This window comes from Poecilia reticulata, chromosome 1 (genome assembly GCF_904066995.2).
Source record: "Poecilia reticulata chromosome 1, P_reticulata-male-v2, whole genome shotgun sequence".
In the NCBI taxonomy this organism is placed as follows: Eukaryota; Metazoa; Chordata; class Actinopteri; order Cyprinodontiformes; family Poeciliidae; genus Poecilia; species Poecilia reticulata.
In genome coordinates, this window is record NC_088830.1 from 12550936 (window position 1) to 12574140 (window position 23205).

Sequence of the window (23205 nt, forward strand, 5' to 3'; positions counted from 1 at the left end):
CCAGAGTGGTGCACAGAGAATAAACTGCTGGTCAGCATCAATAAAAGCGAGGAGGCGACCATTGATTTTGGAACAAAGAGTGACAAACGCCTCTAATTGAGCCGATGAAGAGTAAGTGAATACGTTTAGGCTCTGGGAATCATTATCACAGTGGCTTTGTCATGGTGATTACATCTTCAGCGTGTGATGAAAAACCTGCACATCAGCTGTTCCTTTAAAGTGGAGCTTTAGCACGGCTTTATGCGCCTGCTGGCCAGTGTGGCTTGAAGAAATGAGTTTTTATGTCGTGTCTGATACACAGCGAAAACAGAAAGTCTTCCATTCTTAATTAGGAGCTGCCCCAAACTCTCATAAATATGAGATTTAAATAAAATTATGCTGCCATGAGAAAATATTGATTTAGGTTAATTTTTTTTTTAATTTTTTTTTTTTTTTACACATCTTTTATATTTGGTCAAGCACTACAGGTTTGACCTAATTTGTTGCCTAAAATCCAACTTTTGCAACAAAAAAGCAAGAACATTCACAGTAATCTACCTGCTGGCAGTCCTCATAAACACATACAAAAGTACAGTCACATTCAATAAATTAGAATATAATGATACTTTTGAAGTACGATATACGTGCATATCAAGGGAATGTAATGTATGACATGTGTCTCTATTTTACAGTTTAAGAAGAAATTCTGAACTGAGCAAAGATAATTTTGCAATACGTTTCATTTTGTGAGCACTTTTCCATTTTGTTTAGTGTACATCTGTGAATCTGATTTGGTCCAAGGCCTATGCATATTTTTTCTTACAAACGTCTGATTGCTTTGTTTTCTTCGATTGTTTTAAGCGTTCCAAGGTCTCCCGTTTTTGATAAAGAGTCAAGAGGGGAAAAAAAGGGGATTTCTGATTACGGTATTTAAAAGAAAACGTTTTGTTACAGAGAATTTAGAAGGAAATACATGAACAAACGTGTCGGACGTTAAGACCCTGGAGAGCAGCAGGATGCTAACAGCGCACTAACAGCTAACTGAGGCCACAAGAATTCATGAACTACATTACCATTGGTATTTGACTGTTTGACTGAGGTACGTACGTGGAAATTAACATATATAAGCAATAATACACGGACAGTTAACCAGTAATTACGCAGGCGTTTGTCACTTAGCTCGTAACAGTTAAATCAGTGGTAGCTAACATAAATAATGATAGGCATCAGCTAGCTTAGCGTTAGCCAAAGCTGCGAAACATCTATATGTAAAAGGCCCGATTGAGTTTACAGTTGGTAATTTAACGGGCTTCCATGGCGGAGCTTAATGGTTTTTCTGCAGGATGAAAGTATCTGACGGTCATGATTCCGCTTTTTGTAGTTTCAAGAAGATGGACTAGTTCAGTAGAACTGGCTTATGAAGCTAACGCAAGATAAGATAGCTAGCAGCTGATTCCAACTAGTACTGATCAATATTATCTTCGTCAATAGCAGTCGGTTTCAGCCGATAACTGATCGAAAATGTTTCAGTGTGCAGTCTCTAACTTCTGTCAAGTAGGGCTCCGCTAACATGGCTATTGAGAAAGTGCACCTGTGTTGGTGTAAATTATTAAAAGTCAGTAAAATATTACCTTTGGCAAGGAAGTTCTGAGAAGGTCGTCACTGTGGTTTGCTACAGTACTGAGTTAAATTATTCGTCTTTACTGATTTATGATCATAACAAGTGAAGTGAGACAAATGGGAAAATATTTTTTGTGAATGTAACCAATGACAGGTGATTTACCTGTTGCTGAATCGTTGCATTGTTTACATTACACTAATTCCTGTTAATATTGTGCAGTCATTTGTATAATCTCCCCAATATGAGCTTTATTATTTTAGGAAATAGGCTGCTAAAACAACTAATTCCATTAGTAGCAATACAGCTCCTAAAATATTTCTGTCTGTATTATTTTAGGTACATTTTCCGGAAGCCATAAACGTGCAGAAAAGAATCAGATGTGTTACATCAATTTTCTTCTTATTATTATTTTTAGCTAGCTATTGTTGAACTTGTGTGTATCTCAGAAACATTATGACAAACGTGTAAGGGGATTGAAACAGTCAGTGGTGTTAATATCAGGTGTAAAATAACAAGATGTTGCACATTTGCAGAGACTTGTTTCAGGGATTCTTTGTAACTTTTACAGTGTTTCCTCTGTTGCGATGCTATTGTGTTGAGTTATGAAATAAATCTTTTGTTCAAGCCTTTGGTCATCCATGTTTCAGATTCTGTGGGAGAGGCCAGTAAAAGCGATGAGCAAATTGGGTGTGGTATGACTGTAAACGGTGATTTCTGCCAGCCACTATTTGTCAGTTGGCAGCATAGTCAGTGACATAAATCCCATGCCAAACGTTTCCTGCAATAATTTCTGTATATTGAGAACTAATAAGAAACAAGTAGAGCACACCATTAAGTGCTCACGAGGTTGAGTGACCTGATCAAGATTCAGAGATCCAAAATACTCTACAACCTCTACCTGCTGCCAGAAGAACCATTTTTGCTATGTAAAAAAGCTACTGCTAGCACGTTTTAATTATATATCGCATTTTAAGCATTTGTTAATCATGTCTTGTTTTTGTGTGCCTCCTGATTTTGAACACTGTTTGCATGCTAACTCCGTTTCCGCTCTCTTTGCAGACTTAGCCATGTCTCAAGTTGAGAAGAAGGCAGGGCTGCTGAGGAGGACGTCATCCTCTAAAAAGCCATTGAAAGAGAAGGTGGTTCTGATGTACGACGAGATTTTTGCTGTGAGTGCTGTGGCGGGTGGTAAGAAGTGGTGGATGTTTTCAGAAAGGAGTAAATTTGTTCCAGTGCTGACAACGGCGTCCTTTCTATGCCCATTTAGAAAGAAGACCCGGCTAAAAATAACCCTCGCTTCTGGGACGAGCTGTTTCTCATGAAGGTAGAGAAAAACGCACTCCGGTGGAAATGTCTGCAGACATGATTGGAAATTTGTCGTCTGGGCTGGTTAGCGTGATCGTGATGTTCACTGAAAATAGTAGTTTTGAGAGAAAGCTGCTGTCAGAAGCAGCTGCAGTGACTCACAGACAGACATTTGCAAAAATCTATTCTCGTGTTCAAGCTAAAAGAGGAAGTGCCGATTCACTCAAATCAGATTGAACTGCAGCATGACTGTGCGTCAGTCTGCCAGGTGGCGACATTTGCATAATTTGTCCAAATACTCAGTTTTACTGTATTTAAAACGGATTTACTTTTTTTTTTATTTTTATTTTTTTTTAAGGATTTTATTGTGAAATAATTTTTTTGCCCCACTGTGCTACATTCTTTGGGTTCAGGTGAACTTGGAGTACCTGGAGTCCAAATTGGAGAGCGTAAACGGGGAGGAAGTGCAACGTATCCAAGACAACATCAACTCCCTGTTTCACCACTGCGTCCAGGCTCTAGGAGAGGAGCACCAAATCAAAGTAGTCAACGCCCTGCAGGTAACCGCAGGATGTCCGCGCATCCTTAAAAAGTCTTGAATTCACGTATCTAAAATCAAGGCCTAAACTGTCTTGAATTCATTTTAAAAAAAAGAAAATGGCCGTAACTGTATTAATCAGAGGTCATGAATGTTGTGGTGGCAGGACTGCTGTTCTATCTTGTGGGACTTTTCTGTTACGCAAAAGCAGCTGCTGACAGGTTCTCGCTTTCTGGCTTTTTTGTGTCTATCATGGATAAGTGGAATTTTATCATCAGTTGGCTGCAGGATGTTTGTTTTCGTCATCGATTCACTTCTGTTCCCCACCCATATGTGGGCGAGCCCATTTTGTGCAAAAAAAACAACAAAAAATGATAATAAACTTTTAAGTTTGGTCTGTGGGCCGTAGAGTGTGAGAAACACAAAAGAGCCAGAAATGTCATTGTTTTTGCTACGCTTGGCTGCAATACAGCAGAATCCCCTAAACCGTTCCCTTTATTTACAGCTTTTTTTTCTGTCTTAAATGTCATTCAGGGCGGCATTAAAAAGGTCTTAAAAAATCTTAAATTTGACTCTCCAAAACCTGCACATACCCTGAAGTCACACAGGTTCTGCTTGCAATCATCAAATCTGAATGATGATTATGCAGTAGATTAATTGCTTTAAGTATTTTTTTTTTTTAAATATACCAACACTTGCATTGCATAGAGAAAGCGTAAACGCAACAAAAGAAATAAAAAGTGCCATAAAATATAAAAGAAACCTATTTCTAGAACATCCATTACTATAAAAATGTTTTGCCTTAACGGATAAAACAACTTAATCCAGTCACAGTGTCCTACCCAGCGTTTATATTCAGGAAGGTTTTTCACGTCTCGCAGCAATCTCTGATCTCTGCTCGTCTCGCCAGACGCTCTGTGCGCTTTTCCGAGGGGTTCATCAGAAGAACAAGTCTGCATCCGGCTTCGACATCATTAACATGCTCATGGGCTTTGACAAGGCGGAGCAGAGGATGAAGGTGTGTGATAAATCACCTTAAAGAAGAGAAGCCATCTGTGCAATAAGCAAAGCACATGGGGATAAAAAAAATAAATAAAAAAAGCTTATCTGTTTGAGTTGATTCAGGTAGTTTGCGTCTCTTTCAGGACCTGATGGAGAGATTGGACAGCCTGCTTTGTGGCGACAGCTCAGAGAGCCTGAAGAGCCTTTGCCTAAAATTGTTACTGTGTTTGGTGACGGTGAGAAGAATAGATAGAATGTAAAAAAAAAACAAAGCAACAAAAAAAAAAACCATATATTTTACTGTAATCTGCTTAAATATTTGCTTCTCATGCTGTTTAAACTTGACTCATAAATGTGGAAAAATTATATTTCCAGGTAACGGATAATATAAGCCAGAACACAATTCTGGAATATGTGATGATCAACAGCATTTTCGAAGCTATTCTACAAGTAAGTGTTTTTCTTTTACAGTGATATTTGATATGTTGTTTTTAAAAGAGTTTGTGCCCTTTGGTTCAGCGATGCTGTAACTTCTTCCTGTCGTCTCAGATTCTGTCGGATCCGTCCAGCAGAGGGCAGCATGGGTATGACGCTGTGGTTCTGCTGGCCCTTCTGGTCAACTACAGGAAATACGAGGTGAGCATAGCATTTATATGTGTGCTGAAGTGTTCAATATGCAGAACAATATCTGATGCCCACAGTGCTCATGAAAACCCAACTAAAAAAATGAAATAGAATAAGTACAGATTTAATGGAAAATTATACATATGGACGAATGTATCCAACATTTTTTGCAAAAGATCCTAAAAGCAAATTGTTCTTTGTCATTAAATGTATGAATCCTTTTTGCCCAGAGGATTATTATTCACAAAGACTCTTTGAAGATAATTAGATGATACAAATTAGGACAGCATTTAAATTCCCGTTATGAAAAATAAAGTATTTATTAATTTGAATTGAATTGAATTAGTTAAGACATACCACGGTTTTAAAAATAGTGATTTCTAAGCCACAGAAGATCCTGTAGCTTCTATGGTTTAAAGTAATTGCTATGCAAACAGAAACAGTTTTGTGATTGGAATTTTCTCTGACATGATCTAATTGCTTTAATTTAAAAAAAGAACAACAAATATTTGCCTTGCTGCCGGCTCTAACAGCCAATTTAGCCAATTCAAACCATTTATGGCCACTGAATTTACGGCCACTGAATTTGTTTAAGTACTGCACAAATGGTATAGCAGTGACCGTTACATGTAATCTCATGCTACACTATGCAGAGGTTCTGTCTGCACTTATGAAGATGCACTCACTTTGACACTGTAACACATTGCTCAATGGAAAGGTAATGCAAATAGCAGCATACAATACACATGCTTAATATAGAGGATATGACTTTTTAAAATATTCCTTATATCTTCAGGTCTGCTGTTTTCGATACCCCAAGTGTAGCATCGGCCTAAATGATCTGTGTTTTTCTCTGATTGCTTTTCTTTCTTCAGTCTGTGAATCCATACATTGTGAAACTCTCCATTGTGGACGATGAGCCGACGCTCGATGTAAGTATGCAGCTGCTCGCTGTCTCCTCATTAAATAGCGATGGTGAGAAGCAGGCGACCTTTTCATCCGGTAGATTGTTAATGACTGAACGACTCATTTGATGTCGTTCCCAGGGCATGGGCGTGGTCCTTCATCAAGCTCTGACAGAATATAACAGGTGAGATCTTTACATTTCTTCACATGACTCAGACTGGTTTGTAATAGCTGTGTGTGTGTGTGCGTGCGTGCGTGTGTGTGTGTGTGTGATGAGGCTGCCGGTGTCATCAATGTTTCTATTTCTGCTCTGACGAAGGACAAAAACAATACAAGTTATTTATATCTGGCAGTTTGCTCTGGTGGTCTGTGATGTTTTTCCAGATGAGGGGAATTAAGATGCTGTTTGTGAAGAAGGTTTGGTCCGTCTGCATTCAAAGACAGACGCGTCAGAGTGATGGATGGTGGCTTCATGGAGCCGCTTGTTTTGCAGCCCATAGATAACATGTTGGATTATTTTCTGTGTCTGATTGTAAACATCGATCTCTGTTTGTGCTGTCATGTGGCTCTCTCCTCTTTGTTTATAGATGTATAATTTCCCATTTTCTATTGGCTGTTTTTGGGATTGTTTTATATTTTAGACAGTACAAAGATAAAGAGGAAGAGAACCAGGGCGGGTTCTTCTCAACCCTCACTAGTATGGTAGGTTCCACTTTCATCTCATAGTTTTAAAATAAACCGTTTTTTTAAATGCCTAGTTTGCTTATGCCGTTATCTTTTTCTCCACAGGTGGGCAGCATGTTTATAGCAGACGTTGATGAGAAACTCTCTGTGCAGTAAGTTCAGTGTTTGCTTTGAGGCACCATGTTTACTTTTGCTCTCATTGTCAATCTTATTGCTGCTTAAAATACCCATAGAAATAAACAAATATGCAGTTATGAAATACATGGATTTTTTTATTGATTTTTGTCTATTTTTTATTTTTATTTTTTTTCTTAAAGAAATTACAAATGACAGAAAATATCTTTGCAAAAAATGGTTTCATTTTGTTCATTCCTTCTGTGAGTTAACCCTGATTCAAAGTCAAAATAAATAAAAATTGTAAAAAAAACACTCATCAAACTAGATGGCAGTTCTTGCGCGGTTCAGTCTGACCTATGGAGTTCACTAATGGGGAAAAAATATCCAGATAATTAAATGTGATTAATCGATAACATTTATTGAACCTGCAGGGATCTGTGCAGCCTCTTTTTCTCCATAATTAATTGTGTTCATTTTGAAACATTTCCAACTTTCAGGACAAACGAGGCAATTCTGCTGGCACTTTACGAGGCGGTCCACTTGAACAGGAACTTCATCACAGTGCTGGCACAGGTAAAATAGCACATTAATTCTTACTACTTTGTCGAGTGGATGGAGGACATGAGTAGTAAATAATTTTAAAGGTTTTCAGCTCCCTATTTGCCACAGCAATTCTCTTTCTCCATTGTTTCTAATCTGGCTTTAACCGTTGCCGCCTTTCACATTAGGGAATCTTTGTGTTTCTGGTCTCTCAACAGAGCCATCCTGAGATCGACATCCCAGTCTCACCCAGCACTCCCACTCCAACCACACCAACAACACCACTCGGCACGACGCCGCCCTCCCTAGATGGTAAGAGACTCACTTTTACGTACAAAAGGCGACACGAGCTGTGACAATGTTTCTGTTTGGAGAGCTGGAACCACTGCATTCAGAAAGTGTTTATCCTGCATAAAATAGTGAAAAGTTCCCCAAAATGATCTTAAAAAGTTTTTCTTCCTACTTAAAACTGCAGCAGCATGCACATGAGAGTGATTGACAGCGCTAAGAAGACCCGCCTCCTGGCTGTGATTGGTTGTTGCTGACATTGTGTTGTGTTTCGGCAGCAGGAGCACAGGGAGGACACAGAGGAGCTAATATTTTTAATACATTATTTGTCTCATTTTATACTGTCGGGACAGTTAAATATGTTAAAAATACATTTTTATATTGCCTACTGCAGCTTTAAGCTTGTTTTCTTTAAAAGGAATGATGAAATCTGTGTAGATGATAAACTAAGTGCAGAAGCGCCTGTCTGTTCACTTCCATTCAACATTTTTATTACATCTTAAAGAGTTGATGAGTAGACTCAGTCACTAAGTACACCCAAAGCCTCTCACACTGTCAAAATAAAATGCCTACATGCTCAACTGGTAGAAGTTTATCATGCAACAAAAATTGTGAAGTAAACACCACATAATTACATTGTATAATTCATTTCCCCCTCAACCCCCAAAAAAAGTAATACACGGCTGTCACTCCAGGTTTTGTGGAAGCCGTCTCTTGCAACTAGCATGTTCAAAAGCAGGTTGTTTCCGACACACGTGCCCTCTTACTGCTAAAAGCTGCTCCTCTCTCTGCCAGCTTCTCCCTCCATTACCGCTTTTCCCTGAATGAAATATTTACGTTCAAGCCTCAAACACAGATATGTACGCCGCACGCAGACCGTCTTCATGCCGTTTCATGGAAGCTTCCAGTTAAACCAGACTCAGCCCGGCACATGCTTGTTTTGTAATCACGTGTCCTGAAAAAGCCTGTACTTCTTTGCTGTACTTCTGGACCTGCAGTGGGCTAAGAACGAGTGTTTGGTTGGGAACAGTAGATCCCTGTCTGGACCCAGTGGTGTAATAAAGCTGCAGTAACTCGATAAACAAGTTTAGTTCTTTTCTCAGAAAAACCTCCCTTCTGTTGGCTCCACATGTTTCCTTTTTTGCATGTTTATGTTAAACTTGAAGTTAAATTTTCTGCTTCTTGTGCAGTGATGAATAACCCGGAGCTGCCCTTGGATCCCAACCTGCAGACCAGCAACCTTCTCATTACCTTCCTCAAGTATGCCTCTATCGTAATGCAGGATACTAAAGGTAAACAGAGAACCTGCCGTCAAGTCGTTCTTCATTCTCCTGCCCGCTTATCTACGCTGTCTCTTTCTTTTAAATAGTCACACTGTGTTTAATTGTTCTGGAGAGGAGAGGCAGATAATAAGCCTTTCAGAGTGATTCACTTCCAGCTCTGGTTTCGAGCCAGAACCCATCTCAGATCCATTCCTTTTATAGACTAGAAATAGAAATAGACTTTATCGTCCCACAGTGGGACGAAATTCAGTTGCAACAGCAGGAACAAGATATGTGGGTTCACACGAAAGATCAAAAAGTGTGGCGTTTAAGTCTCTTTTTGTCAAAGACAACCAGTGCATTGACTCCTCTGATTGGTTGAGAATTGAGAGGGGCTTACATCAGGTGTTGAAGGCTCGATTACTGAGGACGAGCCGGTCAGTTTAAACAATAACCGTGTTCATATTTAAGACGGAGCGAGCCCTGCACAGAGTCTGGCCTGCAAGAGAGGTAGGAGGAACTTCAACCTGAGCTCAGAGATTTAAAAAAATGATTGTATGCAAATTTAGATCAGTCATTACTACTGACAGTTTTGTACAAAATTGCAAGAGTGATATTACAAGTTGAAAGTCACATTTCACGTTTCCCTTATGTTTATCTGCTGTAAGTAATGTTATAGTTATTAGCAGGAGTAGCAGCAGTAATAGAAATATTTGGACTAATAATGTACATAATAATATTGCAGTAGTAGTAGTACAGGTACATCAGAATATTCTGAATAACTTCAGTATATTCTGGCACTTATTTCAAAAGATGATGCTTATATATTATATAGCTTCATAACAAATAGAGTGAAATATTTCAACTCTTTAAATATTATAACACTCTGAGTATGCCTTACAGATAATGAAAACCCCACATTCAGACTTTGAGATATTAGAATATTACATAAAATCTGGAAGAAATTTTTTTTTTTAAACTGAAATGTCAAACTTGCCATAAAGTATGTTTTCATTTCAGTTGGGTCAAAGCTGGGGTTGCATCACTTAATGTGGCTCAGCGTGCAGTACCTTTCTGACAAAATGAAGTAGAGATAAAATTCCTTCTGTCAGTCTGCAAGCAGCTGACATGAAGCAGACAAACCGCAAACATCTGGACAAATATGATCAAACCAGGCAGCTTTAACTTTCTTTTGAATGTGCCGAAGACAAAATCATCCTCAAACACACGGTATCGTAATAAAGATAAAAAAAACTAAAAAAATGGCAGATATATTTAATATTGTGTGGCAAAAATATCCCTGAGAATGCTCAAACCGGTCAGCCTACGGTTCTGAAAGACAGAAGGGTTTAAGTCACACCAGAAGTGCCTGAATCAAAGTCGTCTCAGAATCGTTTTTATCGCTCAGAGGCGTTTGTGTGTTTTACAGACGAGCATCGACTCAACAGCGCCAGACTGTGCCTGATCATCCTCACGTGCATCGCCGAGGTGGGAGCCTCCCCCCTGATGTGAGCTTTACATCTGTCCGTGTCCTCCAAACAAACGTCCGAACGCTTCTGTGTTTGTCTGGTTTCACCACAGGACCAGTACGCCGACGCCTTTCTCCACGACGACAACATAAACTTCAGAGTCAGCCTCCACAGGATGGTAAGTCTGCGGCGCGCGGCCGCCTCCCGCCGCTTCTGCTCGTTGGAGTCGTTTTTATGCAACGTTAAGATTTAAAATCAACTTTGATCGGTGCTGCCGTGCGGGTTTTACGTTAGAGCGTGTGAATCTGCAAACGTAAAGCATTTAAAGTGATTTTATTTTATGGTTTCCAGCCGATGAGACACCGGAAGAAAGCGCCGGGTAAAAACATCCCTTCACGTCCGCTGGTTTGTGCTGTTCTAGGTAAACATTATTCCACCGTAATCTCCTATCTAATTTGAAAATAAAGTTTTAATAATTTAAAATATATGTATCCTCCTTTAATATATGTATTGCTACAGATTCAAGAAAATAATTTTTTTTCCCCAACTCAATGATTTTTGATGCCTTGCTTTTGTTTTACGCCACACATTATACAGCGCAGTCATTATAGTTTAGCTTTATTTCTCGTCATCCGTCTACCTTTTTCATCCAGGTCTACAATTTCCTTTAAAAGAACAGTTTTTATTTTACTCTCTTTACTAAACTAAACTTAAACTTGTTGCTTTCTAACAGTCCTGATTTCTTTTTTTCCCCCCCTGCTCTCCTTGCATGTAGATCTTATGGTGGAGTTTATCGTCACTCATATGATGAAGGATTTCCCCATGGATCTGTACTTGTAAGCAGGCATTCAAAAACAAGGATATCGTTGTGATTCGTCTATTATTATGTTTTCTCCACAACAAGTTTAAAGTCACAATTTTCCTTTGAAGGCGCTGCATTCAAATCATTCACAAACTGCTATGTTATCAGAAGAAATGCAGAATCAGACTACACTACACATGGAGAGAGCTGTGGTCAGGTAACGTTACCTTTCTTACATTTAGCTGTGTGTTTTGTTTTGGTTTGATGAAATAAAGCTGCGTCTGCTGGTACTTTCAGCAGATGGAACTTTATGCCACCGTGATTTTTCTTCCTTCAGAAGCAGCGTCCACTCCGAACAGTGTTGTTGCCAGGCTTGTTGCTTAGCACAGTGTTGAGGTGCATTAACTGACCAGAAAAAAAAAAAAAGAAGATTTGTGAGAATTTGACAGGCTGGTCAACGAGACCGATCAGGCTCTAAACTGGCCGATCATATTATATCATATTGCATTTTTCAACGGAACGCAACATGGATGTATTTATTATGCTGCCTCTGAACTTCGAGTAATTCTGTTTTGGCAAAATAAGCCCATTTTCTCCTTAACTCGATGCGATTGTTGTTTTGAAGACGCATTGCGTCGTTGAGGTTGGATAATGACTCTCTGAAGAGAGATCCATCCATCCTGGACGCCTTACTTTTAGCTGGGTCAACACACAGCAGGGTAACATTTCAGCTTTGTAACGGCTTCATCGCGTCTCATTGGAATACAGATTTCTCTAATCGGACCAATAATCACATTAAATCCCCGAGTAACACAGGCTCGCCCCCTCTCGCTGGCGATAACGGCTTAACAGAAAATAAACCCGGAGACGAAAAACAGCCGAATTAAAAACACTCGATGCTTTTATCTTCCTACGTCGCCGATTGTTCTGAGCAGGCGCTCGTTTTAGGTGCCGTGACGGGTTTTGTTTTCCTCGGTAAAAGCTTGCAGACATCCTTGATTTGGTGTTGAAAGGTTCCTCACCCCCCCTCCTGAGTTTCATTTTCCTCCTTAATGAAGATGCCCACTGAGAGGCTGCTGCTATCTGCCTCTGCTGGGAGACAATACTCCTCATTGTGACTTTAATGCTAGCATGTCTTTTTCTCCATGCAGCTCTCATCAACCTGCTGAAGTTCCTGCTGTCAAATGAAACAACACTACTGGCCAAGTACAACATCTTTCACCTGGCCTTGCTGGTGAGAAATGGTGACACACACACGCCGAGTGGAGATGGAAGATTTCTGGACTAGCCAGTGCTTGTTGCGTTAATGTTGAGGTTTGCTGTTTGCTGGTGTAGAGCAACGCTAGCTAGAAAAGTTGGCTGCACTAACACCAAAACGATAATAATAATCATTAGTTGTGCTAATGTAGTCATTAGTTGCTCTGCACTAACACAGTCTTTTACAGTAGCTGATGGTAAAAACTTCAATTCAAACCATGTAAATATTATAACCCTTGAGGATCAGTTTAATTTTGACATAATTTACACCTTTCATAATTCCCTTAAATGTTGTGTTTATGACAATATCTTGTTCTCTTTTGTTTGTGTCTTATTTTATTCCTGCGTGTTTCTTTTTTTAAATAAAGTTACTGGGGGGAAAAAAGAGGAAGAACTTGGCTAAAGGAAACAGAACTGCTATGTAAACAGTCTTCAAACACTTCAAAATAAGAGCATGAATATAAACGTCCAACTACTTGATGAATTCTTAAGTCGATAACCAAAAACCTCAAAAGCGATGTCAAACTGTTGGCGCTTTAGAATTTGTCCAGAAAGATGAATCCAGGAGAAGCTAAGTGTGCTAAACGTTAGCAAAAGCGCTACACAAATCATTTGTTCTGCTGCTGGTGCGTTAGCGGCAGAGTGCCCACTGCTGTTACGGTGACATCTGACGAACAAGATGGTTCTTCAATATAAGTTTAGTTTTTCTTACAAATCCTAATTTCGTGGGTTTCGTATGTGATTTCCCTGAATCTTGTCTCCTTTTCTAGGTGGTAAACTTGTTCAACATGTTCATAACCTACGGAGACACATTCCTGCCCACATCCAACAGTTACGACGAATTGTATTACGAAATTGTCCGAATGCACCAGGTCTTTGACAACCTCTACTGCATGGGTACGCTTGGAAACCTTTTCATAAACCGTGGAGCAGAGCAGAGTCACAGGACCTCTGTAGCTACCTAGCTCCAGTTTAGCCCTGAAAACAGGCTTCAGTGTCTCTTTCTAAAAATCTGAAAAATGAATTATTGGCTAATTTACAGAAAAAGGGAGTAAACTATCAGACCATGTTTTTTTCCCTCTTCCCTCTAGTGTTAAGAGTATCCACCAACACAGGACAGTGGAAGGAGGCAGCCAGCAAAGTCACGCATGCCCTTGTCAACATTCGGTAAGGACGCTCGCCCTGTGGATGAACACTGCGGATCACCCTGAACACAACGCTCCCACGGGACAGCGGACAGCATTGAGCGTTAGGGACGCTGTTCTTCAGCAGGAAAAGGGAAGCTGGTTAGGGTTGAAGGAACGACCGATGGAGTTTGGTATTTTGCAGCCCTGGAACCAAACCTGCAACAGATTTTGGTTTATGATCCAAGGCCGACCCGAACCTGACCCAAAATTCGGACTATGTCTTCAATGTATTTTTTTTTTTATCTCATATTTTAGATAGTCCAGAACTAAACCCAATTTATAATCTGTCAGGAAAACAGAAGCTCCCTGAAACTCTCCAACCAAGTTGACCCAACTTGAGTGAAGATGAGCTGAGGAGACAAACCCTCAAACATTTGCAGCTGTGACTACACCTCCACATTTTCCCTTCCTCCTCCAACAATGCACTAGTTTGAGATCATTTATTGGTTTAAATCTAAATAAAGTACCTGTAAGCTTGAGCTTGTGACGTGACAGAATGGTAGGAAGTTGACTTGGGATGAATACTTTTTCAGAGAACGACGAGTTGATTTAAATGCTTCGACCCAGAACCCGAAAAGACAATTTGAGAAAATAAAAGAATGAAAGCGGAGGAGGTTATAAAGAGTTCAGTTAGACGTCGAAATGAACTCAAATGAAGGAACTGATTCAATTTTGCCTCCATCAGTTCTCTCCGTCTGTCATCTCAGAATTACGGTGACAGAAAAATCTCTCCAGTTCTGTCACACTAATATATTTGAAATATTACGCACTCCAGACTAACACAGGATAAGCCATTTAATCTCCCAGCTATGCTTATTGAGTCAACTTGTATTTGAGCTACCAAGCAGTTTATTCTTCAGACTGAGAGCTAATGCTGGAGAGCGATGTCTCTGAATTTACATTTGTGTGATTCTCTGTTGGCTCAGAGAGACGGTAAGGAATGCTGGGAGTGAGTTATGACTGACTGCTGCTGGTTTTTACCGCTCCACCGGCTCAGTTTGCATCTGAACTGGTTTAATAGGCTTTATGTGCAAAGGTCAGTTTGGAAAATCGAAAATCTTAACACAAATATGCTCAGTAGGAACAAAAACAAGTAAAAATCTTTAAGGGGGCAAAAGCTCACAGCGTTGTAAATGTTCTCAAATTAAGATCGGTTTTTGTTTTCAAAATATTTTTGTGTTACTTTATGCTACCGTGCTAGAAAATGTAATTATTTTTAGGCTTTTTACACGTCTTTACAAAAGCTGCCAGTGATTATGAAGCAATCCAATTTCCTAATGTGTGTATATTTGACCTTGAGACGTCCTCTAGCCTCCTCACTTCATGTCCTCTTTTCTCTCTGACGGACACATTTGCTGTTTAGAGCAGATTCTCTAGAGTCTCTGATGAATTGGGTTCTTTGTAATGTAGTTTATCCTCTTACGTTAACACTTTGGAAAGGTTGCTTTCGGCAGTCATCTTCAGGTGAAGTGATAAAGTCGCACCTTGTTTAGTCTGGCATGGTGGATTCCAGTCAGATTTCCGTTTGCGTTAATCTCTTGCAGGTGTGTTTGGTTTTTTTTTTCTTCTTCTTATTCACCTGCCGTTTTTTCCCCAGATTTTAGAGCCAGCTTTACTTGGCTCTAAAATCGGTTTCCATGCCAACAGATTATTGGGGTTCCTGCCGATATGATTTCCCATTAATTAGCCCAGATCAGTGACTCTTTATGTTAACATTCCTCATGCTCAAGGAAAACTGAAGCTTCCAGTTTGTCACATTTGTAAATAAATGTTATTGAAATATTTTCCTGATATATTTGGAAATGTCACGCCAAATTATTACATTGTTTACTTTAAGTGTTCTAGATGTATTGTGTAGTGTTTTAAAGGAATGTTGGTATCAGCAGGTCAGACCTCAAATAAAACGTTTGTCTCCCCGCTGCTCAAAACATCGACAAAATTGTCAGCAACTTCCCAAAAAGGAGATGTTCAACATATTCTGTCTGCAGCTTTTAAGAAACCTCTTTATGTTTTTTTTTTATCTTTCAGTGCCATCATCAACCACTTTAATCCCAAGATTGAGTCGTACGCCGCAGTGAACCACATCTCCCAGCTGTCAGAGGAACAGGTAAACAAAAAAAGTTCTTTCAACTCTGAACACGAGTTCGCTCGGCAACATCCTGGGATTATTTGGGTTTCGACGTGTCTGAAATATGACCAAGTGACCCCCAATCTATGAGATTAAATAAACTGAAACCACAGGAAGCATTGATAATAGCATGTAATGGAGATTATCTGCATTTTATTGAGAAGTAAAGGCGATAGATTCAGAATTAGCAACAGTTTTGTGCCAGAAATGCAAACTCTGTTTATGATGATGAGACAACTATCCACACTTCTTGGTAATAGTTACATTTCACATCGTCCCTCTGGCTTTGAGATTCCCTAAAAGTAAAAAAAAAAAAAAAGTAATTAAAAAGACGCAGCTGGACAACTTCTCAACCACTAATGTGTTTCTTAATTACTGTTTGACGAGCATAAGAAGGCGGCGCGCTTTATTTGGGCCCGACTGCAGACATTTATCATTTTTGTGAAAACTGTGAGGATGGAAAGTGCTGCCTGGAGACTTCGTTCCTTTTTTATTCCCACCTGATAGGAGAGTAATGGATTTGGTCATTATGTGCTCTAATTACCTCTGTGCTTTTATCTGCTGGATTTATTCACAACAGCGGGGAGAACAGCAGAACTTGTCCTGGGCTTTGCAAACGTTTGTGTTACTCCACATCACATTCATCCCTGCTAATACGTAACTTATCAAACCATAGGCAGCTTTTTTTTTTTTTTTTTTTAATATTAGTTCAATTTTGAGGTGTTGCAAAAATCATTTATGAATTGCATTGCATTTTTTTTACTTTTATTATTTTCATAAAAAGACTTTTGAAAAAGTTCATCACACCTAAAGCCCCGCCTGTCTCAGGTAAGGTCAGAGTTCATGACCAATAGACTGATCAAGAACACTAAATATTACCAAGTATTTTTGGTCTAGTTTCTAGTGAAAATATCTTTGCACACTTGACGCAAGATAAAAGTAACTTACAAGAAGCTTTTCAGCAAAATATAAAAGCTTTGTTTAAGTCAATAATTCCTTAATATTGATTTTTTTTTTTTATCAATATTTTCCAGATTATTTCATATATAACAAGACATTTTTCCATGTTGTAAGTGAAATAATCTGTCAGTGGAACTGCAACTTTTTCACCAATTTTAAAGAATTATCTAATTAAAACAAGCTCCTGTGTCTTGCTGAAAACTTTCTTGTAATGCATTTTTCTCTTATTTCAAGTGTGCAAAGCTATTTGCACTAATACTAGATCAAAAGTACTGAATGGTGAGATTTTGTAGTTTTTGCAGTGACCAAGTGCGTCACTGGATGGCAAAACAAAGGTAAGCTTTTGGAGTGGCCTAGTCAAAGTCTGGGCTTAAATCTGCCGAATCAAAACGGTGCTCTGTCTAAAGAAAAGTGGAGCAGATTTCAATCCACGGCAATGGGAAGCACTTATTACCAGATATGCAAACTTGTCTGCGATTAAAATGAGTTTGATCTGCAACATTTCATGAATTCTGTGAGCGGAGTAAATACTTTTTCACCGTCGCTGGATGCAAATACGCTCCTCACCATCTCCATGTTTTCACTGAATCCAACCAGAAACGCATTAAACATCTACGACTCTTGTTTCTACGATCAGTTGTAGCGGTCTAATGTTTTCTGAATATATTCAACATGTGCTTACTGTTTGATTTAAAGAATTTTATCTGAAGATATAAAAGAGAAATACATCGTAGCATTAGATGTAATTCATTTTTTGGGGGGATTTTATGTCATATTTACTGTAACAAAACCAATAGAAAACCAGGAAAAACAAATGAAACATTGATGAAAGCCTCAAACCCAACGAAACCCCAGTTGCGCTTTTAGCAGCCGGTTACAGCATGCTGCACTGTAGATGAATTTAGAAACTCAAAGAGGGGCCAAAGGAGGTTAAAACCCTGTCCAAACCTCCTGACTAAGCTTTTTGCTTTATGCTGACCCCTTTTGTCAGCACGCAGGTTTTACTGAACAACGGCGAACACTGGTGCATAATTTTAAAAAGGGTCACGAAGGAAAATTTGATCCCAGTTTGATCCTTTAAGCCACACAGCGTCCCTGACTGCACATGTAAAAGGACGGTCAGTTAAAAAGACGAAAAATATCTACATCAGGAAGTGCTGCAAGGTGGAAAATGTGGAAAGTAGTAAATAAAAGAGTAATAGTGATTAAAGCCAGAAAGTGCAACACAATGACATGAATAAAGGTTTCTAAACGCATTTCTTACGACCTCCTCCCGTTTACACTTTGTTGAACTGGTAGGGAGTTACACAACATATCGGTAAATCTTCATTTTTGATAGCAGTAGAATATCAACCAGAATTTTTCAATCTTTGCATCTCTAGTTCCTGTCATTTCATTTTTAGAGGATATTTTCCTGATTTGGCTTTTGCAGTTCTCATTCTTGTTGCCAGGAGCTGCAGCAGCAGCAGCTCCCACAAAGCTTTCTCAGATATTTCGTTTTTCCCCAGAATGAAACGCAGGCCGACCTTCTGCACGCCTTTTCTCAGTAAGGTGATGAAAGAACAGCTCCTTTGAAACACGTGGCATTTGTAAAGCAATTAGAAACACTGAAGGGAAAACTAGAGTTAACTGGCCGTACGATTTACTGAGCGAAATAGTCCAAACTCAGCGGCGTTAACCTGAAGAGATGAGAGCTCTTCTGCCTTTCTGTTGTCATGTTCTATCCCTCAGCCAAAGTGTTGTTTTTTTTTATAAAATGAAACAAACCTTGAATTTCCATGTTCTTACAATTCACGTCACACAGTGTGTTTCCTGTTAATTATTATTTATTCATGACTTCAAATAGAAAAAAAACTGACGATTATAGCTTTTTTGTTTTTCTTGCTTAGTTTTCCATTTTGCTTTCTTCAGTTTTTCCCATTAGAAGTTGGAAGTCAAACTCTGCTGTACAAGTGTTTATGTTGTGTTGGGTTTTTTTTGCACACGTGTAGCAGCGGGGCTGTGACAAAAGAGCAGGCAGATTAAGGAACGAGATGTGTGGCCATGAATATTTTAACGGCGTACTTCCAGAGAGACTGAAAGAGAAACACCAAGCAGAACGGAAACTATTGGGCACTTGCTGTGAATTAAAAAAAAAAATTAATTGGCTTTTAAATTGAATAAATAGTTGACAAATGTTTGTTAACGTTGTTAGGTTCACTTCTGTTGAAACGACACTGAATCCGACAGGATCGACGTTAGAAAAGCTTTGAGCTGTGCAGCTCCGAGTCCGCTGGGGCCGAAACACGGGAACAAGCAGGAGGGACTAGTTTGAACGTCTCTTTGGATTAATTATTCATGCAAGTGCATAAAAAAAAAATGAATCAACAAAATATATTTTTGAAGAGTCGAGTCACCTGTTCTCATCAAAACCTCTTCAGACGAGCGAAGTGAGGGATTTACACGGGATCCAAAGTGTTTTACCAACTCAACCATCTACGCAAGTCGCCTTTATGCAAAGAAAAAAAAAACATTATTTATACCGTGGAAGGATAAAAAGATACTAGAAGCATATTTAGTAGACATTGTATTCCTAAAATACAACTTTCACCTGCATAATAATAGATTTAAAGCTGCACTGCCCTTTGACCTCCAACAGCAGCCAGATTATTTTCAGCCTCTCAGTAATTAGGATTGCTGGTTAGTGGAGGATTAACCAGTCCATTCATTTGGTTGTTATACCGCAGCGAAGTTTTCCTCATGTAAAGGATTTGATTCTGATCCTGATGTCGATCTTTGGTGGTAAAAAAAAAAAAAAAAAAGCACCAAAATAATAATTTAGGTTAAAAATTGAGGATTAATAGAAGCTATGAGATGCAGAGAGATTAATCTGGGCAGGATTGCTGTCTGTTAATGACACTTAGTTGCCCGGTTGGTGGCCTGCACCACAGAGCATCGCGTCTCTCCACATGATCCTTCATGAATAAAATAATGCAGTAAAGTATTTAAAAACTCATCAATAATTTACGTTTCCTCTCTCACCGTGTCACCCTGAGACACGGGAACTTATTTTAGTCATATGGCGTAGCGGTTTGATTTCATGACCCGTATTTCTCTTATTATTATTTTGTTTTTCACCTGTTTAGGTTTTGGAGGTGGTCCGCTCCAATTACGACACTCTGACCCTGAAGCTGCAGGACGGTCTGGACCAGTTTGAGAGATATTCAGAGCAGCCAAAGGAAGCTGCGTTCTTCAAGGAGCTGGTGAGAGACCCGATGTGTTCGTCTCTCTCCTCGTCCAGCCCCGCTGTCCGTCGCGCTTCACTTCTCCCCGTCCGTCCTGTCGTTTGTTAATCTCTCCATCTGTCTTTCTAACCATCCGTTTGTCTGCTGTTCCGTCTGTCCATCCTCTCCTTTCATCACCACTCTATCCGTCCGCAGCCTGTCGGTCTGTTGTTTTTACAGCGTCTCTAATGGAAGTGTTGTGTTGAATTTTTGTAAATCTTAGGTTCCATCTATGTAGTTTTTTCTTTAGGCAGTCAGTTTGAAACCCCACTCTGTGATTAATATCACATTTAGTTACTTTGGTCACTCTGAGACCATCCAACTAATTCAAGAGATTAATAACACACCAAGGGGGAATATTGTTTTTTTTTGTTTCTTTTTTTTTTTTACCACTTTTTAAACTAATAAGGTCAGATTAACTTTCATTTACATTTAAGATGTAAGAATTTTTGGTAACGCCTTATTTGAAGGGGTGTGCATACGACTGACATGATACTGTCATAAACATGACATAACACCTGTTATGAACATGAAGGAGTCTTTATGAACTGCTGTCATGAAGTGTCATTTGGTAAATAATGACACTTTTAATGGACTTTTAATAGAACTTTGCTTTAAAAGGGTCATTATTGACAAAATAATGCAAAATTTACACTTTTAATGCAACTTTTAGTCCAACTTTACATCAAAAGTGTCATTATTTACCAAACGACACTTCATGACACCAGTTCATGAAGACTCGTTCGTTTTGTGACCATTATGTTATGTCATGTTTGATAGTGTCATGTCAGTCTTATGCACAACCCTTCAAATAAAGTGTTACTGAATTCTTTTAATATTTTGTCTATCGAAATATAGAATTAACATATTTATTTCAAATATTTTTCAAACTACCAAGTCGGAAGTGTGTTCAAGAAAAAAGCAAGCCGCCTGTTGCCGCCCATGGCCTATTCTTGGAATAATTTAGCTTTTGGAGCTTTTAGAAGGCCGCGTGCGTGCGTGCGTGCGTGTGTGTGTGTCCTCGGCTCGGTGGGAGTGTGTTTTCTCTCCGGTGACGACCGTTTCTGTCTGCAGGTGCGCTCCATCAGTCTGAACGTGAGGAAGAACGTCTCTCTGAACACGCTGAGTCAGGACGTGCTGCTCAAAGAGTTCTCCACCATCTCCTGAGCATTTGGGTTGGCCTTCGTGTGCATGTGGACCCGTACACACACTCACACACACACACACTCGCACACAGACCAGACAAGTCCTCAACGGTTCTTTCCATTCTTCGTCCAAGTGAACCAAGGGGTGGAAAACCGACGGACGCCGCGCCGGCCGACCCAGACGCAGCAGTCCGGTCCCTGTCCACGCTCTCTTCTTCTGTGGTTCTGGACGTGTCTGAATGCAATCAGCTGGACTGTTACTGACAGGGAAACAAAAAGTATTTCTCCTGCTGTTCAAATAATCCCAGTTTATGACATTTTAGGTTTTCCGTGTTCCCTAAGCTGAGGTGATGGTGGTTTTGAGCCGATTTGACCCGAGTGACTATTGTTGATGTTTAGTTTTTTTTTGTTTTTTTGGGGGGTTTTTTTGCTCTTGAAAATCTGGAGTGGAGTGAATGTAAAAAGAAACAAAACCTCTGGTCCTCGGAAGTTTTCTACTTTTATTTCTGATGAAGCGTAGAACAATAAGGTGATTGAGTTGAAGACGCCGCAAAGTGATTAAAAACTAATGACAGCTAAATGAGAAATCCCTGCTGCTGTTACCGTCATTTCTCTCTAACAAACTAACCTGGAAGTGTTGAGGTGCACACACACACACACACACACACACACGCCTGTGTGCATTTTGGCACTAATTACGACTGTTTATAGCGGGAAAAACAACCTTGATATAAAACTCTCTGAAATGATTTTTAGTTTAAACTCAACGTTAATTATGCAATTTTATCCAGTGTATGGCCTGTCTGTCATCTCTAAATCCTGTAGGTGTATTTATGTTTTTTTTTTTTTTTAATAAACATTATTTTCCAACTTAATTTTTTTTTCTCAGATGATGGATACATCGCCACATCAAGTTTCTTTCATAGCCTTTCATCAGACCATTGAGGAGCCACAGTCAACAAAATGGTGGCGACTGGTGATACGGGTGTTTGCCCAGGGCTCTATTAGGAAGCGGGGTGCACAAGCTACCGGCTTTCCTATTAATTACTTTGTGAAAAAGTTTTTCTTTGGTTTTTTATTTTTTCAGCAGTCAGTCCTGCTGAAAATGTTTAATCTATTTTGACTAAAGAGTTAAGGAGCAAGAAATAAGACATCAAAACCTTGGATGGGATCTCCTGGGACCTGGTAAAATAAAAAGTATTTTAATAGAAAATAAACAGGTGCAAAACATATTTTTTTCTTCAAACAAAGCCATAAAAATATAAGGAAATGTATTTTCAAAATCCCATCTCCATCTCCTGGGAAAGAAGCTGTTTGTCTCTGGAAGTACTTGGAAAATATCCCTCAAATAAAATTATGAAACATCAGAAAAAGAGAAATCCTTTTTTCCAGGAAAAAATAAATAAAACTAATGCTTGTTGGTGATGAACAGAGTGCTTAAAAAAAAAAAAAAAGACAGACAGACAGGCGAGTGAAGGATTATTACGTCCAGGAAGACCGAGAGAAATAATCCACGAGCTGCAGGAGAAAGACCGGGGACAAAGGAGAAATATGGAGAAAGAAGAGAGAAAAATGAGGCCCAGTGAGATAGAAAGAATCAAAGAGAGGCAGAAAGCAAAGCTGTTCCAGAGAGGTATTTAAATGCACTCTGTGCCTTGGGACTAGTAAATCCAGCATTGATGTTTGTTCACCTCCTTTACGGAGAAGTTCAGCGCCAGTGGAAAGCGGAGCTGACAGATAACCAATAACAAGCTCTGATTGATGCACAGAGGGTTGTAACGCACTCTGAAAAATAATCCTCTGACAGACAAATTCACTCCACATCTGAGCTGTCGTAGTAAACGTCATAAACCAGCGTCTTTGAAAAAGGAGCTAAGTTTGTTTCCAGGCTGCAGCCCAGAGAGAAAAGTTATTTTAAATAAAGCGTGACGTGGGTGTTTGGAGGAGACAAAGGATGCCATCTCCACCCAGATGAATATTTGATGAGGAGGCTGATATGCTCCAATGAAACATCATGAACACGCAGCGGCGTTAATGTGGAGTCACACGGTATAACACACAGGCTGAGGCTTGGCTCTGTCCGCCAAACGCGTGAACTAACATCCCGACTCTCACGTCAGGGAAGGAT

At 39.4% G+C, this 23205-nt stretch overlaps 1 protein-coding gene across 1 annotated transcript; it reads left to right on the top strand.

Annotated features, from left to right (window-relative positions):
• The first annotated feature begins 826 nt into the window (after nt 1–826).
• armh3 (armadillo like helical domain containing 3) lies at nt 827–21952 on the top strand. The gene is made up of 26 exons (XM_008410119.3): nt 827–1078; nt 2660–2769; nt 2868–2924; nt 3319–3465; nt 4354–4461; nt 4589–4681; nt 4821–4895; nt 4995–5081; nt 5945–6001; nt 6116–6159; nt 6617–6677; nt 6765–6811; nt 7274–7349; nt 7535–7628; nt 8795–8896; nt 10296–10354; nt 10448–10513; nt 10687–10756; nt 11111–11171; nt 11266–11354; nt 12289–12371; nt 13165–13291; nt 13486–13561; nt 15610–15688; nt 19795–19911; nt 21007–21952. Exons 2-26 carry the CDS (start codon nt 2668–2670, stop codon nt 21097–21099), a joined length of 2070 nt encoding a protein of 689 aa, XP_008408341.1. The 5' UTR covers nt 827–1078; nt 2660–2667; the 3' UTR covers nt 21100–21952.
• The last annotated feature ends 1253 nt before the right edge of the window (nt 21953–23205 follow it).

Coding starts and splice junctions, on each gene's coding strand:
- armh3 (XM_008410119.3), top strand. CDS start 2,668: ATGTCTCAAGTTGAGAAGAAGGCAGGGCTGCTGAGGAGGACGTCATCC. Junction 4,896..4,994: donor TTTTCGAAGCTATTCTACAA/GTAAGTGTTTTT, acceptor CTGTCGTCTCAG/ATTCTGTCGGATCCGTCCAG. Junction 13,292..13,485: donor TGACAACCTCTACTGCATGG/GTACGCTTGGAA, acceptor TCTTCCCTCTAG/TGTTAAGAGTATCCACCAAC.